The sequence below is a fragment of the Electrophorus electricus genome, chromosome 20 (genome assembly GCF_013358815.1).
Source record: "Electrophorus electricus isolate fEleEle1 chromosome 20, fEleEle1.pri, whole genome shotgun sequence".
In the NCBI taxonomy this organism is placed as follows: Eukaryota; Metazoa; Chordata; class Actinopteri; order Gymnotiformes; family Gymnotidae; genus Electrophorus; species Electrophorus electricus.
In genome coordinates, this window is record NC_049554.1 from 4595001 (window position 1) to 4613253 (window position 18253).

General features: G+C 47.3%; 1 protein-coding gene across 4 annotated transcripts in view; it reads right to left on the bottom strand.

Annotated features, from left to right (window-relative positions):
* acap3b (ArfGAP with coiled-coil, ankyrin repeat and PH domains 3b) overlaps positions 1 to 18253 on the bottom strand; it is a 55919-nt gene that overhangs the window by 11241 nt on the left and 26425 nt on the right. For all 4 annotated transcript variants that reach the window (XR_003411516.2, XM_027023062.2, XM_027023061.2 and 1 more), the window contains exons 3-10: positions 17212 to 17328; positions 16876 to 16929; positions 11463 to 11521; positions 11109 to 11292; positions 10660 to 10704; positions 10452 to 10547; positions 9605 to 9679; positions 7510 to 7521 (exon numbers count right to left, since the gene is read on the bottom strand). Coding sequence is in view for 3 of the 4 variants with exons in the window: in XM_027023062.2 (XP_026878863.2) it covers positions 7510 to 7521; positions 9605 to 9679; positions 10452 to 10547; positions 10660 to 10704; positions 11109 to 11292; positions 11463 to 11521; positions 16876 to 16929; positions 17212 to 17328 (642 nt within the window). In the remaining variant the exon portion in view is untranslated. The remainder of the gene's footprint in view (positions 1 to 7509; positions 7522 to 9604; positions 9680 to 10451; positions 10548 to 10659; positions 10705 to 11108; positions 11293 to 11462; positions 11522 to 16875; positions 16930 to 17211; positions 17329 to 18253) is intronic.

Below are 18253 nucleotides of genomic sequence, written 5' to 3' on the forward strand. Positions count from 1 at the left end.
ACACATGCAACACAGCACTATTTACACTAAATCAATCTTTTTTGCTTTTTTCAGAACCATGACTTTAGGTTCTGTGGGACTGCCAGTTATCAAGTCCAAGCAAGGGAGTTCATCCAGTGATATACAGGTATAGCTCCTCGGTGGGTCCCTGTGCCTTTCTGCCATGTTAAAAACACTCAGCCAGTATTGAGTCGGAGACCCGTGGAGCCAGTGGACATGCACATGGCTATGCTGGTGGGGTTGCCAAACAGTAACCCCAAGAGACTGAGAACAGAGCAACTCTCACCTTGTTAGCATGAAAACAACCAACAAGAACTGAACCGTTCTGTTGCAGCCATATGACGAAATGCCTCGTCAATCAACAGCTGCTGCAGTATGGTGCAGTACTGTATATCAGACCAATGTATGCGCAGAAAACCTTTCCTTTGGTACCTCCTGTCTTCCTCAAATGACCTCAGGTGCCAAGAATAAACACCAGTTGCTTATGGCACTGTTACGGAGCTCTTCGGAATTTATTTGTGTTGTTATGGCTCTGGATTGAGGAGAACTCATACAGGAGTGAGAAAGGGAATCCAAAGTGTGTATAACCTGTCATGTCCTAGATAAAAACAAAAACAACCTCTCGTGAGTGACTAGAAAGAGGGCAAAACCACTCACCAAAGCATAATCAAACCTCCGCCACATCCCAAATATCTTCATTATCTTCATCTTTAAAAATTGTTTATCCAGATGCATCGGGAAATCAGCAAGTTTCCAAATCTTCAGTACTGTCCTGTAATTCTGAACTAAAAAAAAGGGTCTGTTCCAGTCAAAACTGTTACAGTACTGATGTTATGTCCGTATATGCCCTCCAGACGATCAGGTACAGGCACCTCACAGCAGCGGAGCGTCAGCGCGAATGACAACACCAGCCTCGCGCTCCGCGCTCCGTAGCCTCCACCTGCTCCACCCTTGCTCCGCCGGCCCGTTCTGGAGCCTGGCGTCTACTCAATTAGCATACAGCTGCCGATTTATGCGCGCTGCGCTCCAGGTGCCCTCTGACCTGCCCAGGGACCGCACCTCCGAAGTTCTTTCCCAGCCACGAGCAGGAGCCACTGCTTGCTCCGTGGATTTACGAGCGCCCTCGTGGACGGCTGTCCCTCCCCTGGCCCCCGGCGAGGCGCGCTCTTACACACTGCTCAACAGGGGGAGCGCTCGGTTCTGGAATAGCCGGCGTCCATCTGTCTAATAGTCCACAAGACAATTGCTGCTTAATCAAGCAAACATTATTGCCCCTCGTGAAACGTCAACCCCCCCAATGCAAGTGTTTCTCTTACAGCTTGCACTGACTTATGGGTGCTTTCCCATGTGGAACTGAAAATGCTTGCTCGAACCTTCAGTATTCCTAACAGCTATTCTTACAAAGGTGGGAAAAAGGAACTGAAAAGTAGCACCAGTAAGGTGCAATTAATTCCATTACATAATTAATTAATAATCAATTAACTCCGCTCCCCAAACAATGTAAAATGTAAACAGACAAAACATGATTATAATATATAGAACTATCAACCACTTCGGTGTGTCTTTTTTTGCACGATTTCTGTGCGCCTTGTTTGAACAGCCCTGCTCCCACATGTGTGCGGACACAGCTGCCGTGCCTTTCTGAACATGCCATAACTCTGTGGAAGAGCCGGGGGGGGGGGGGGGGGGGGGGGGGTGAGAGAGAGAGAGAGAGAGAGAGAGAGAGAGAGAGAGAGAGAGAGAGAGAGAGAGAGAGTCCCACGGGTGTCACAACAAGGTTAGGCACGGATGAGAGACCAGTGGGGTATTGTGCTGCTTGTGTGTGTTCAGACGAGTGTGTGCGCGGAGCAGCAGATGTAATGTGAGCGGGAGCAGGAGGAAGGCGGCGGGACAGCCGGAAAGATCGTAACTCTGCCACTGGAGACATGCAGAGGCACGGGGTAGGGGATAGAGGGAGGGAGGGAGAGAGAGAGAGAGAGAGAGAGAGAGAGAGATGAAGAAAGTAATAGTCAGAAGGAAGAAGGCCTGCACAATAATCTCTGTGGGTAAATCAGATGAATAAATCACACAGACCTCCCCTTCCACTGTGGCGCTGAGGAAGCAGAATTAGCGTGGGAACAAAAGCAGCTTCAGACGGCTTCGGCCTGCAGGAAGCCGCAGGATGCGTGGGACAGCCCCTCGTTTCACTGTGCGTTTTAGTGTTGAAGCCTTCACCAGGCCTAGAACTACCGCGCCGCGTGATGGATATGTCGTCCGAAGCTCGACCGTGATGTCAGGGTCGGGGTTCCTTTAAGAGCTGGTACTTCACCGAATGCTGTTGCATGGGGTGGGGGTCCTATACACTCGTTCGAAGCTGCAAGGTCATTGGGGTCAAAAAGGTTGTGATCCCTACATGCTTCCTTCTTTATAAAAGGGCCTGGTCAGAAAGGACCCCCCCAGTAACAGACTGCTGAGTTTGCCAGCAGCCGTTTGTGGGCCAGCATGATTCAGTGGGAGTAACACGATGCTGTGTATATGCTAATAATGAATAACTACCCACGGGCCTCTTCTAAATGTGTGACACACTAAGATTATCTTTTCTTTTACTGTTTTCCAATAATTCTGTCACTTATCCCCCTTAATCTTGCTCTCTCTCTCTCTCTCTCTCTCTCTCTCTCTCTCTTGCTCTGTCTCATCACTTTAAAAAAAAAACTTTTAAAAAAGTATTTTTATTGAAAATTCCCAACAGATATTCATTCCCTAATCCCAATTATGAGTGGTCATTAGTTCTGTATATTGTAACTTACTTTTGTGTATTTGCTTGTATGATTACTCGCTTCAACCTCACAGCTAGGATTGGAGCTATATCTCAGAAAAACACTGAACTCTTGTCTAATCCTCCTCAGTGGCACTGAGGATTAAAAAGGCACTTCACTGCCAACTGTCTGACCGATTCTTTTCCATATCCAAAGACGGTCAACATCAAAATCTTGCTCCTGTAAGTCCCTGTGGAAGGAGGCGGCACACTCCACCTGTACGCCTTTGTCTCATGTCCTGAACAGTCGGTGGCACCGATTCAGCTCTGATGTTTTTTGGCGCGCCACCTCTCTCTCTCTCTCTCTCTCTCTCTCTCTCTCTCTCTCTCTCTCTCTCTCTCTCTCTCTCTCTCTCTCTCTCTCTCTCTCTCTCTCTCTCTCTCTCTCTCTCTCTCTCTCTCTTGCTCGCTCTCTTGGGCGCCCTTAGCCCTATGCCACAGCCATCTGCTGTCTTATGTGAGGCTGGCCGAGAGAGAGAGCTTGGCCCCGTGCCCCGGGAGCGACTTCCAGACATGGGCTAACCGGGAGGCTCTAATCCCAAACCCACCTGACACTCCCTCGTCTGCCCGCTCATACAGCACAGGGCAAGAAGAACCTCCGGCCCAGTTATGTCAGAGCCACATAGCCGCATTTTAACCTCTCTCCATAAAATCTATAGACAGCCGTCTAATCTTCAGACCCGGCTAGCCTCCGAGCATCTGAAATCAATAATGGCAGTACAAAGTGGCTCTGCTGGTCTGGGCGCTGCGCTGTTCATGAGGTTGAGAAAGCCATCTGAGTTTCAGTGTGGTGTGACTTAAATAAATATTATCCCAACACACAAGCCATATGTCTAAATCATGTATTGATCACTCTGAGTCCAAACTGCAATTTGGCAGGAGAGAGAGAAATGGAGAGAGACAGAGAGAGTGCAAGAAAGAGAGACAGAGAGAAAAATGTGTAAGAGAGTCAATAATAATTTGTGTGTGTGTGTGTGTGTGTGTGTGTGTTCAGCCTTTTCCACAAGGCACTCAAGCAGCGTATGAATAAGTGGTTAAAGTGCCTCACTTCAGCTTTAATTCAAGAGCTTTTACACAGATATTTATGTATATATGCACACTTTTTAACCCAACAATTTGCATTATACTGTAACTCACATTCATAAGAATATTCTTTTTGTTTAAGTGTATATTAGCTTTTTTAAAAATTCGATCGAGTTATCTTACATATGCACCATGCTGTCTCTCACAGGGTGCAAACAAAACACTCTTCAAGCTACTGTTTTGTTTTGTTTTCTGCATTGTAACCTTGCGGGTGTGTTCACGTATGCCACTCTAATGCAGCTACTACTACAAGAGACATCAGGACTAGCTCTGAGTTAGCCACCAAGCCAAAGACTGACCTGCTGGTAGATCTAGTAGATCCTGACTGGAGTTTGGGTCCAGCAGAAAGGGCTTTATTTTAAACAGAACTGGTACAAGTCGAGGTAGCAAGACAAACCCAACAGTCATGGCGGAAAAGAAAGAAAAAGGGTTGGGAAAGTCCACAGGGGAAAGAAACCTGCCTATCTTCTGTAGAACGGCATTTCTCCGCAGTAAAACGAGGAGAGGAACTTCTCATGGATCCCAGTAACAGGTGAGAGATCTCGAAGGCCTAGCTACCCACCATCACATGCTACAGATTACACAGACAGAGGTAAAACAGTGATCCAAGTCATAATACAGCAGGGTCACCGCCAGCCGTTTCTCTTCCTTTTTGCAGACTGCAAAGTTAAATTAAGTCTTCCTGAAAAAATACCTGTGTTCATACACTGGCAGTGGAGCATCACAGGACTGGTTCACAGTCACGCTGACTGGTCGTACTGGTCGGAGTGCCAGTTCACTGCTCAGTGGTACTGGTCAGAGTACTGGTTCACAGCTCAGTCGTACCGGTCAGAGTACTGGTTCATTGATCATTCGTACTGGTCAGAGTACCAGTTCACTGCTTAGTCATACTGGTCAGAGTACTGGTTCACAGCTCAGTCGTACCGGTCAGAGTACTGGTTCATTGATCATTCGTACTGGTCAGAGTGCCAGTTCACTGCTTAGTCATACTGGTCAGAGTACTGGTTCACAGCTCAGTCGTACCGGTCAGAGTACTGGTTCATTGATCATTCGTACTGGTCAGAGTACCAGTTCACTGCTTAGTCATACTGGTCAGAGTACTGGTTCACAGCTCAGTCGTACTGGTCAGAGTACTGGTTCATTGATCATTCGTACTGGTCAGAGTACCAGTTCACTGCTTAGTCATACTGGTCAGAGTACTGGTTCACAGCTCAGTCGTACTGGTCAGAGTACTGGTTCATTGATCATTCGTACTGGTCAGAGTGCCAGTTCACTGCTTAGTCATACTGGTCAGAGTACTGGTTCACAGCTCAGTCGTACCGGTCAGAGTACTGGTTCATTGATCATTCGTACTGGTCAGAGTGCCAGTTCACTGCTTAGTCATACTGGTCAGAGTACTGGTTCACAGCTCAGTCGTACTGGTCAGAGTACTGGTTCATTGATCATTCGTACTGGTCAGAGTGCCAGTTCACTGCTTAGTCATACTGGTCAGAGTACTGGTTCACAGCTCAGTCGTACCGGTCAGAGTACTGGTTCATTGATCATTCGTACTGGTCAGAGTACCAGTTCACTGCTTAGTCATACTGGTCAGAGTACTGGTTCACAGCTCAGTCGTACTGGTCAGAGTACTGGTTCATTGATCATTCGTACTGGTCAGAGTACCAGTTCACTGCTTAGTCATACTGGTCAGAGTACTGGTTCACAGCTCAGTCGTACTGGTCAGAGTACTGGTTCATTGATCATTCGTACTGGTCAGAGTGCCAGTTCACTGCTTAGTCATACTGGTCAGAGTACTGGTTCACAGCTCAGTCGTACTGGTCAGAGTACTGGTTCATTGATCATTCGTACTGGTCAGAGTACCAGTTCACTGCTTAGTCATACTGGTCAGAGTACTGGTTCACAGCTCAGTCGTACTGGTCAGAGTACTGGTTCATTGATCATTCGTACTGGTCAGAGTACCAGTTCACTGCTTAGTCATACTGGTCAGAGTACTGGTTCACAGCTCAGTCATACCAGTCAGAGTACTGGTTCATTGATCATTCGTACTGGTCAGAGTACCAGTTCACTGCTTAGTCATACTGGTCAGAGTACTGGTTCACAGCTCAGTCGTACCGGTCAGAGTACTGGTTCATTGATCATTCGTACTGGTCAGAGTACCAGTTCACTGCTTAGTCATACTGGTCAGAGTACTGGTTCACAGCTCAGTCGTACTGGTCAGAGTACTGGTTCATTGATCATTCGTACTGGTCAGAGTGCCAGTTCACTGCTTAGTCATACTGGTCAGAGTACTGGTTCACAGGTCAGTCGTACTGGTTCATTGATCATTCGTACTGGTCAGAGTACCAGTTCACTGCTTAGTCATACTGGTCAGAGTACTGGTTCACAGCTCAGTCGTACTGGTCAGAGTACTGGTTCATTGATCATTCGTACTGGTCAGAGTGCCAGTTCACTGCTTAGTCATACTGGTCAGAGTACTGGTTCACAGCTCAGTCGTACCGGTCAGAGTACTGGTTCATTGATCATTCGTACTGGTCAGAGTGCCAGTTCACTGCTTAGTCATACTGGTCAGAGTACTGGTTCACAGCTCAGTCGTACCGGTCAGAGTACTGGTTCATTGATCATTCGTACTGGTCAGAGTACCAGTTCACTGCTTAGTCATACTGGTCAGAGTACTGGTTCACAGCTCAGTCGTACCGGTCAGAGTACTGGTTCATTGATCATTCGTACTGGTCAGAGTACCAGTTCACTGCTTAGTCATACTGGTCAGAGTACTGGTTCACAGCTCAGTCGTACCGGTCAGAGTACTGGTTCATTGATCATTCGTACTGGTCAGAGTGCCAGTTCACTGCTTAGTCATACTGGTCAGAGTACTGGTTCACAGCTCAGTCGTACTGGTCAGAGTACTGGTTCATTGATCATTCGTACTGGTCAGAGTGCCAGTTCACTGCTTAGTCATACTGGTCAGAGTACTGGTTCACAGCTCAGTCGTACCGGTCAGAGTACTGGTTCATTGATCATTCGTACTGGTCAGAGTGCCAGTTCACTGCTTAGTCATACTGGTCAGAGTACTGGTTCACAGCTCAGTCGTACTGGTCAGAGTACTGGTTCATTGATCATTCGTACTGGTCAGAGTACCAGTTCACTGCTTAGTCATACTGGTCAGAGTACTGGTTCACAGCTCAGTCGTACTGGTCAGAGTACTGGTTCATTGATCATTCGTACTGGTCAGAGTGCCAGTTCACTGCTTAGTCATACTGGTCAGAGTACTGGTTCACAGCTCAGTCGTACTGGTCAGAGTACTGGTTCATTGATCATTCGTACTGGTCAGAGTACCAGTTCACTGCTTAGTCATACTGGTCAGAGTACTGGTTCACAGCTCAGTCGTACTGGTCAGAGTACTGGTTCATTGATCATTCGTACTGGTCAGAGTACCAGTTCACTGCTTAGTCATACTGGTCAGAGTACTGGTTCGCTGCTCAGTGACTAAGAATGAAAGGAAGTTTAATTGAGGGTGAGGGCACCCTGAGCTGTATTTAGCGGTTCATACACTATACTGTACAATGATTTCAGCTTTTCACCATTCAGTTAATTGGAAGTTTATTTAAAAACAAAACAAAAAGAATTGCACTCACCTGCATCAAAGTCTATATGCAATCACGGTGAAGAAGGAAGTCCCACAGAGAGAATGCACAAAGAGAGAAGATGATTAGTACTTCTTGAAAAAGTCCTAAACGATTATTTCCTAAAACTAAGATTTTAAACTACACACACACACACACACACACACACACACACACACACACACACACACACACACAAAAAAAACAAAAACAAAACCAAAAACAAAAAAACAACAACACCAATTCAAATTTTTAACGTGATTTGGCATCTGATTCTGAGTAGGCTGTAATAAAATTAACAGAGGAGATTATAAAATATAAAATAAATAATTTCCCATTATACCAAAATGCTTAATCCTTCTATACTGGCTTTGTCCATCAATTACTGGGAACCAAACTGTCATTCAGATTACAGGAGCAAGTAATAAGAGAATATAGTGCTTCTCATGCTGTGTTATTCTGAAAACTTTATTCCTTTCAGACAACATACTCTGAATGGTAATCATCTGTTAATACTTGAAACCCAGGTGTACAGACGGCAGGAATCTGAGATGCTGGGTAAATATAACAACCTTTCCTCCATATCCAGAAGCCCTTTACGGCCTACATTATGACTTAGGATGAAGATCAAGACGAAGTCTTAAACTAAAATAGTATGGATAAGGGGATCTGTCAATAAAAAGTGCTTTTAGTCTAAGACAGTTTAAAGGGCGTGCTGTGTCACTCTGGCTGGATGATGCATGATGCATTGGTAGCAATGCCCTGTTGGCTGACTATGTGCTAACAGATGGTTAGTGCCTGGGTGGCAAATAGTGTGTGTGTGTGTGTGTGTGTGTGTGTGTGTGTGTGTGTGTGTGTGTGTGTGTGTGTGTGTGTGTGTGTGAAAGAGAGAGAGAGCATGTGTCTGAAGGGTTAAAGTCCCCAGGCTGGTCAAAGAACTGTACTATATTCATATGTCGATGAACGGCTACACAAAGAGACTATATGAGACTATATGAGTCTCTCGCAGCCATATGTACACAAACGACAGCTCAAAACCGCACGCAGACTAGAGAAATAGAGCATGTAAGCGTTGGCGCCAGGGCCAGGCCCCTTCTGGCCACCAGGGGGAGGCCTCGAGTCAGGCACACTACCAATCAGGCTTGATGCCCAACAGCTGTGCTAGGACTATATTAGCCCAGTGACCCAGTCACTCAGTGCTGGGTCTTTGCTAAAGTGTTGAGCCAAGCTCCTAGCCGGTAACTCTGGGTATTGTGGTATGTGAGCTGGTGTTTTTACACTAGCACTCTCTTCTCCAGTTTTCCCTCCAGGCTCCCCTTAGTCGCCAAAGCGCCTCCCTGTTTTATGGTTTTGTTTGGGAGGTTTTAGAGTTTGCTTTTCCCCAGTGCATCGGGGCTGCCATTCTTCCCGTGGTGTTCTTTGTTTTTTCCTTTTTCCATGCTCTGCGTGCTGTTTATTTTTTCCCACCGGTTTTTCGTCCTCCATTCCTTTGAAGCGCGATATACACGTAGGTCGTTTAATGGCCGCCGGGGTTCGCCTCTTGTTTTACCTGTTATAAGATCTAACTGGTTTGCACACGGGCCCACCATCATACAGTGTGGTAGCTCAACCAGCAGTGTCACTGTTATCACCCATCTGTCCTGGGTTTCAGCTCCATTACACGCACGACCATCCGAGCTCAGCTGCTCTCAAATTGCCGTCTTTGTGATTACTGTCCTTATATGAACGGTCACTGTGCAGAGCCACCCGATAGCTAATCTGTCAAGCTGCGATACTTGACGAGGTATCTAGAACAGGAATGATAAACCACCAGGGGCTGACAGCAAAATTTCTCTCAGTGGTGGCTTCTGAACATCTCAATCAACTCAGTCGAGTTCAGCTTGTCTAATCCGTGAGACGGGAAGAAATGTATGTCAGAGTTCAAGTTTACCGCGTAGGTCGACCACGTTGGTGGTGACTCGCAAACTATGGACTAATGGACGAAGGTTACGGCTCCGTTATAGGAGTTGATATGATAGAGTTTGATCACTGAGTGAATGGAGAAGAGGGAAAACTAGTCAGCGGAGCTGTGAGTGGATGTGGGGTGGAGGAAGGTGGAGGAGCTCACCCTCTGCTGGATGATGGCATGCTGGTGCTCCATCAGCCTCTTCTCCATGGCTGAGTCGATCACCAGCTGATCCAGCTGGGGAAGCGGCACAGCACAGCGGGTGAGTGGGGCAAAAGTGACCGGAACTCTCACACACACACACACACACACACACTTGGTGAGTGGGGCTAAACTGACCAGAACTCACACACAATCAGTGGGGCTAAACTGACCGGAACTCACACACACACGGTGAGTGGGGCTAAACTGACCGGAATTAATATAAACGCACACACACACACTGAGTGGGGCCAAACCAACCAGAAATCATACACACACACACACACACACACACACACATAGTAAAACTTCCATTTAAAAGGGCTTTGCTAGTCTTTTGGCTCCAGTTCTGTTCTGTTTTGTTTGTACTGTAACTGGGTTTATGTATGTGCAAACTGAGTCACTCTTAGAGATTCATAGATGTGATCTGGCAAATGGGGGAATCAGTTTTCACTGTTTAACCTTCTAAATGTTCCTTTCCTTCTTCTACAGGCCTGTGCTCATTAAAATGTTGCGGATCCAAACTCCGTGCAGTCATCAATCTTGTGCCGCCCTCCCACAGCACACGCCGGACCCCCGACACACGTGCACATGGTCCTCAGAACCAGCCAGAACATACATTTATCCTCCCTTTTCACTCGTTAGGCCTGTGTGACTCTGCAGACCCCGGGGCTTGCCCGGACCACGTGCCTGGCGCGAGGCACAGGTGTTGGGGTGGGGAGCAGATGGCGTGGAGGAGGACCAGATGAACATGGCTAACGGGACGCGGGGTCCCAGGGAGCAGGTGTCTGAGGGACAGGGCACTCACCTCGGCGGCCAGTTTCTTCATGTATGGGTTGAGCTCGTCCAGGAGGCTGTAGCCCTGCTGGAAGAGCAAGTACTGAGCCTGCATGAAGGACAGCATCTGCAAAGGAGACGCGGATGACGGGGCAGGTCAGGGATGACGAGGTCGCAGCTGCGGTCAGGTCGTAACGGGCGTTACAAAGCACAGAAATCCAGTATAGGGAATCACTCACCGAATCAAGGATTTCAAACTTCTTTTTGGCCTGTAAAACATTGATCTATGGAGACAATGAGTAAGGTTAACACATGTTGGTGTCATCGCAGACTAAACTGACCTACTTTACTAACAGTTTACAACCTAGTGGTGCTTATGATTACTGCAGCGCTATAATGCAACATACAGTAGAAATATTTTGTAATGGGGGATCAACAGAGTTGTTTCAGTCGTAGGCTGGATTATTGGCAATAGATTCATAACACCAGTGTGTCATTATGTGGCTGGTGGTCATTTTGATCTGATCAGAGCGTGATAACGGAGCAGTTATGGTAACAGAGCACTTTGTTGTGTGATTTTAAAGCGTTACAGCTGTAATTGGCTCATTTTTGTACTACAAATAAAACCTATTTTCCATTAGGTTCCTATATAAAATCACGTTATAACAGAAGCACTTTGGTCAGTTACCTGTAAAACGTAGTCCAGAGCGAGGTGTCGGAAGCACTTCCGGGTGGTGATGAGCGTGCCGGTAGCCTCCTCAGCCTCGTGGGGCTTGTTGCGCGGTGCCTGGGCGTTCTTCACCTGCGCTATCTCCATGTCCTCCCGCAACCTGTCAAACTGCTTCTTTGTCTCCTTGAACTTGCGCACATCCCTGCATGGCAGACAAAAAACACAGCCAAATAACATTAGAGAGAGAGCGAGAGTTAGGGAGTGGGAGATGAGGGGGAAGAGAGTGAGAGAGCTAACGGAAGCAAAAGAAAATCCCAAATGGGATGAGTGCTGGGACAAGCGTGTGGAGGGTGGTGTGTGAGAGCTACTTACTCTTTGACAAAATTGTGCAGTTGCTGCTTAATGGACCTCTGAGCCTGGTCACACAGGATCTGAGTAGACAAGACCAGCGTGAAGGTCACACTCATCTGCTCATAACTGACTAGGTAGGAGTAACATCAACATCATCAACCACAAAAACCTGGCACGAGTTTCATCACCCACCAAATATTGACACACCTCATTTGGCTGATAAACCAATAGTTGTCTTTATCAAAGGTTTTAAACATTTAGGTGTTATTCAACAGCAATAACAAAACTGTAGTACTCTGCGTCTTTGAACCACTGTAAAAATGGAACCACTGCACGGAGCTGTGCAGCACATCTGTAGGATAGCAGTGCATATTTTCACCACTAGATGGCAAAGTAGCAACTGAAACCACAGCAAAGCAGAACGAAGCTGACACACCCCCTTACACTCGTTCTCCTCTCATCTCTCTCTCTTCCGCTCTTCCTCTGTCTGACTCTGTGGGAAGCTGATGGTCATGTCGTGAGACGGAATCATGGAAAGGTTAAAATAGGTCGCTAGAGCAGAGCGGGTGCTGGGATTCACACAGAGATAAGCATGACACAACACACACACACACACACACACACACACAGGTCCTGGGGGAAACATCTCATCAAGCATTTCCAATGATGAAGACATATCGTTGAGGCAGTAACACACGCATGGGCAAGTGGCTACACATGTCACCATGGATCACACCAGATCTCTCTGTCCCTCTCTCACACACACACAGACACACACACACACAGTGATTGCAGCGGAGTAGATGAAGAGCCGGGTGTTGTTAATTCGAGCGTTGTTGAAAACAGAGGGGCTTTACATCCGAGATACACAACAGGAGGACGTGACAACACGTGACACAGCAGGAATAAAACACAGCTCATGTGGAAAACAAAGAATGCCAGAGACTGAGAAATCCGAAAGGATACGGAAACACTGGGTCATCTTTGTATATAAAACAGTTAGGATTGCAGACAAACATACAGTATTCTTTGCTCACAGCTGGTAATATGGGAAACAGAAAACATAATGTTCTGTCTATCTGTGTATACAGGAATTCTGAGTAAAGCGAAGCAAAAGTGGACTATGTCTAGGCTTTGTCAGTCAGACCTAACCTTCCCAGTCTAAACTGAGATTAGCATTTCCCCTTCCACTAACCCCAAAAATGCCCATTACACTGGACCCATCCATTACGCTGGACCCCGCAATTATGCTGGATCCCTCCATTACACTGGACCCATCCATTACGCTGGACCCCGCAATTATGCTGGATCCCTCCATTACACTGGACCCATCCATTACGCTGTACCCCGCAATTATGCTGGATCCCTCCATTACACTGGACCCATCCATTACGCTGTACCCTGCAATTATGCTGGATCCCTCCATTACACTGGACCCATCCATTACGCTGTACCCCGCAATTATGCTGGATCCCTCCATTACACTGGACCCATCCATTACGCTGTACCCCGCAATTATGCTGGATCCCTCCATTACACTGGACCCTACCATTACGCCGGACCCATTCATTATGCTGGATCACTCCTTTATACTGGATCCCTCCATTACACTGGACCCATCCATTACGCTGTACCCCGCAATTATGCTGGATCCCTCCATTACACTGGACCCATCCATTATGCAGGACCCTATTCATTATGCTGGATCACTCCTTTATACTGGATCCCTCCATTACACTGGACCCATCCATTGTACTGGATCCCTTCATTACGCTGGACCCCTCCATTACACTGGATCCCTCCATTACGCTGGACCGCTGAGGTCTGGTGACTGGGGCATGGTGCTCCATTTCAGATCATTAGCTAACACCTGTCCATCTAAACAGCTAACAGACCCCTGCAGACTCACCTCTCTCTCTCTCTCTCTCTCTCTCTCTCTCTCTCTCTCTCTCTCTCCCTGACTCTCTCTCCCTCACTCTCTCTCTTTCCCTCACTCTCTCTCTCTCTCACAGTAGAGGTTGTGATGAGATCCACTGAACTGTTTCCTGAGGTAAAACTTCAAATCAGTTCCGACTCACGGTGCCTGGAGACAAGTGGATGAATAGAGCTATGCGCTCAGGAAGGAAGGAGTGAGTGTGTAAACGACAGAATGAGTGAGAGGGAGAGTTTAATCATGGCCCGAAGCCCAGACCTACAGAGAGCAGCGAGACTCTCTAATGTAGCGCCAGTTGCTAGCAAGCTGTAGCTGACAGCTGCATTTGCATGACTGTTTCAAAGCAGCACGGCAGAGATTAACGTAAAGCTGCTTCAGGCTTCTAGAAACTCGACTGACCTCCAGAAAGAAAGCCTGACAGAGAAAAGGGCAGGACAGAGAAAGATAAGAGGGAGAGAGAGAGAGAAATAGAATGAATCAGACAGCGGTGTCCCATAACAGGAAATGGTCATTAAACACACCGAGATGGTTCAGGTGCTCCCTGTGTGAAAAACATCCAGGACTGCAGCTCTGTGTCCTGCGTAGAGACAGGAAGTGACACATGCCAGCAGGAGACGGCAGGTACAGCAATTGGTGCTCGTGTTTTCCCCATGCGACTTGGCAAGAGAGGCCTGTTGAACTCCACGTCGGTGCCACGAGCTCTTTTGTAGCGAGCTCGCTTTAGCGGACTCATCTTAGAAAAAAATACCGAAAACATGCAAGAGCACTGCAGGGAAAATTCCACACAGAACATGAAAACAAGTCTTGTGAAAGTCTACGAGTAGACAAAATAAAAGGAGCATAGCTCCAGATCTAACAGCTTACATGACCAGTCAAGCCCCGTCTCAGTTAGTCTGTTTGTCTGGCTGGATTTGCATCTGCTCAGGAAAGCAGTTCATTACATAATCAAGCTGATGAATGCCCTTCCCACTGCCAGCTACGCCACGCCCTGCTTATGACACGTGCTGGGCAGACCCCAGAAAACAAACCCATGGGGCGTCCCATGGGTCCGACTGGCAGCAGAGCCCGAATTCCAGTACAAAAAAAGGTCCCAGTGGCCCTGGGCCAAGAGCCCACGTTTGGCGCAAGGAACCGTATGCTTTAAACTGGAGATCATCGTTGATGTCATAATCATGGGCTTTCAGGAAACAAGGGTACATGACGATGCCGTCATGTCTGCACCATACTGTGAGATTACATATTAATGTGCTTCGTGGCAAGCTGTCAGGACACAAGTGAGGATGATGATTGTAGCGATACGCCCCCCCCACCACAACCACCCCGCGCCTCATCCTGCGTCTCTCCCGTGGGCCCCAGAAGCACGGCCGCGGGGCCGGCAGAGGCCGGCACTATTACATCTCCGTCTGGGAGTGAGAGAAGAAAAGGGCAGTCTGCGCAACCCTGCCGAGGATCACCGAGGATCACCGAGGATCACCGAGGATCAGGAGGGTTTGGGAAATGAACACTGCAGTGCGGAGAAGAATGGAGGTCGTCAGGACCCGGCAGTGTGGAAGTGAGCAGTCCACCCATAGAGCGGGCTAGGGAGAGTCACACCCTGATCCTGGATCAGATCTAGACACAACACTGTTAACATACAGCTTATATTAATACTGGACAGCACTGGCTTTGAGTATTTAACGGTGCGTTACAGGCGATATGTATTTAATAGGAGACTGCAGGTAATGTTTGCTCAGGGGGAAAAGGAAGCCAACTCTGCTGTGAGCTCAGTGGTGTCATCACCTCCGCAGTCAGGTTGAGAAACATATTACACCCCCCCACGCCAACAACTCCCTGTTGCCATCACTGTCGCTGACAGTGTGCGAGACAGCCGCGCTACTTCCTGCATACAGGGCAGAGAGGAGACAAACTGCTTTAGTTTTACCCCGCTGTCCCTAATGAAACACTTACACTCATCCTGATGGGTACGTTCACCGGAACAAAGCTGCTCCACATTTCAGACCCCATGTCAGGACAAGCCTGAATTGCTAGGACTGCCATTGCTCTGTGTGTGTGTGTGTGTGTGTGTGTGTGTGTGTGTGTGTGTGCATGTTAGATTCCCACATTTTGCACTGCTTGATCTGTTTTCACATATGATGCAGTTGATAAGCTGTGATAAACATATGATAAGCTGTGATCTATATAGTCATATTTCACAGATGGGCATCAACACCTGCCATTCACACACACACACACACACACACACACATAGCCTTGAGGTGTGAAATATACATCATACTGAGGCATGTAGAGTAAAATGCCCAGACATTTAATTCACAAAGTGGCAGGTTAACAGCACGGCCCAGGACAGCCTGAGGAAATGAGTGGATTAAACCTGTGACCCTTCAGTGCAGGAGCCAGCCCTGGATCCTTTGTCTACAGAGACGAAGGAGACCCAGAGTGGACAGCATCAATTACAGTCAATCATTTTCTAACAAGGAGGCCTTGTATGGGTCTTATTGTCTGATCATCCATAAGAAAAGCTCACAAGCATCATCCAGACGCTTTAACCAGATCCACTTTGTAAACGTGTTATGAGTGCTCTCGAGGTTATGACCTCATGGCTCTGCGGTCAGCTCCAGGGATTCGGCCCCTCCACTGCAGACAGTTCACCGCAGAAGTATATCGCAGCACGTAACTTTCTTTACTGAACAGTGCAGGGGCAGAAGGTGACTCCGGGAGAACGGAGGTGACTCCAGGCGAGTGGAGGAAATCACAGCACTGATGATACACTGCCTGCCTCTGCAACCAGGAAAAAGGATCGTCAGTCTTGGGGCTGACAATTAAAAAGCCGCAGGTTCTTTCTACCGCGACTGTGGAATTTCCTCTGCTCCAGAAATGCCCTGCTGCTCACGCAGGGCTGCAGAACCCACGGGTTTTTTTTTGTTTCCATTCCGAACAGAAACACGGGAGCCTGATTAGCGAGGTCAGGTGTTTTGCTGCTGCGGCCATCTGTGGCCTGAGACACCAGGTGACTGCTGGTAACGGAGACGTGCTCCCTACAACTCTTTATCATCTGGCAGCTCTTCTTTTAGGCTATATGAAATTCTTTGTGTATAATATTTAGCCTTAGACTTTTTCTGATCTAAGATCAGTGTTCTGCATCCAAATCATGCTTCAGACTAGTTTAAGACAAACTGTGAGACAGATCCCAGGTTGGCCGACTTCATGCATCCTTATGGCTGTAAGGTTGTGCAGACATTGTGGAGGCATGTGGAAGGCATCAGTCACGTGTGATGTGAAATGTTCCATGTAAAGAGAATAGGCTCCTCTGGGTTGAGTTACACGCCACAGTCGGCCTAACAATTAGCCACCTGGGGGACAGCCATATATACTGACCTCGCAACATACGATGGACTCATATAGTATGTGTATGGTGAGGTGTGTGTGTGCACGCATGTGTGTTTTATTAGGGATGCACATGCACATGTGCTCACACGCACACACACACATGCCATGTCTCACCATGTGGTAGTTAACGATTTCCTGAAGACTCTCTCCACATTTCTCTAGACACTCCTGCAAAATGGCATACACATGTAAACAAACACACACACACACACACACACACACACACACACACACACATTAATATGCATAGCAGAAGCATGCTGTGTTTGTAGCCTCTCACTGATAAGAACGTACATACAATTTTAATACTACACTGGACACAATGTCAACATAAGATCCAAGATAAGATTTTTGAACAATCTTTGATTATGTTCATGAATTACATTTAGCAATATAAATCATTGGTTTTAATGCTGTTCGGGGTGTTTTGGGAAATGCAAGACATCTCACCGTGATCGTCTCCTCCTTGCAGTGGTGGGACAGGTCTCGGATGCCATTGATAAACAGCTTGTTGGCGCTGACGTATGCACGGCCAGCCTCGATCATGCCACTGCACAGCTTCACCAGCTGACGGGAGGGTAGAGGGGGTGGAGAGCGCCCAAATCAAATGTATTACTCACTTTTATTGGCCAGTCTCACAATGTTGGATTTCAGGGCCTAAAAAATCACCCTGCAATTATCAGCCCAGGGCGAGTACGGGCTTTAGGGAAAACACAAAGACATCAGTGCTATTTAGATGCTAACCTGCAGTCTGGTTAGCACACTTAGACACACACACAGCAGGAGGGGGCAGACATGGGCATCGTCACACGTGCACACACACTCACATATTCACACAGGCTAATGTCAAGAGCAGAGCATACCAAATGAAATGAATAATGCTTTAGTGGCTCGTTCCTTAGATGTCCTGTATGAAGACGCTTCTAACAGAGCTTTAGCTTTGCAGTGTCTCCCAAATTTGTCCAGTACACAGAGGATTAATCGTGTTTAAAACCTTCTGACATGTTTCAGCCTCATGCTGTGGGCTTATCTTTCAAAATATGTTCAGGAATGAATCAACAGTACTATAAAGCACATACTGTATCTAATGTAATCAACAGTATGTAAGTACAGAAATGAACCACAAAGTTACTGTGGGGCTTAAAAAAACACCCTCTGTTAACCATAAAGGTTTTAACAGCTCTCTCTCTCTCTCTCTCTCTCTCTCTCTCTCTCTCTCTCTCTCTCACTCTCTCTTTCTCTCACATTCTCTCTCACTCCCTCCCTCCCTCCCCTCAGGCAAACACACACACACACACACACACAAACACACACACACACACACACACACACACACACACACACACACACACACTCACACACACACACTCTCTGTTATCCATTCTGTGTTATTTCTGTGGCTCATTCTTTTTTCTTCCATATTCTGCATGTATTAGACACTACATGTGCACTACATGCACGTGTGCTGGTCTGGAGACAGCCAATCCAGAAC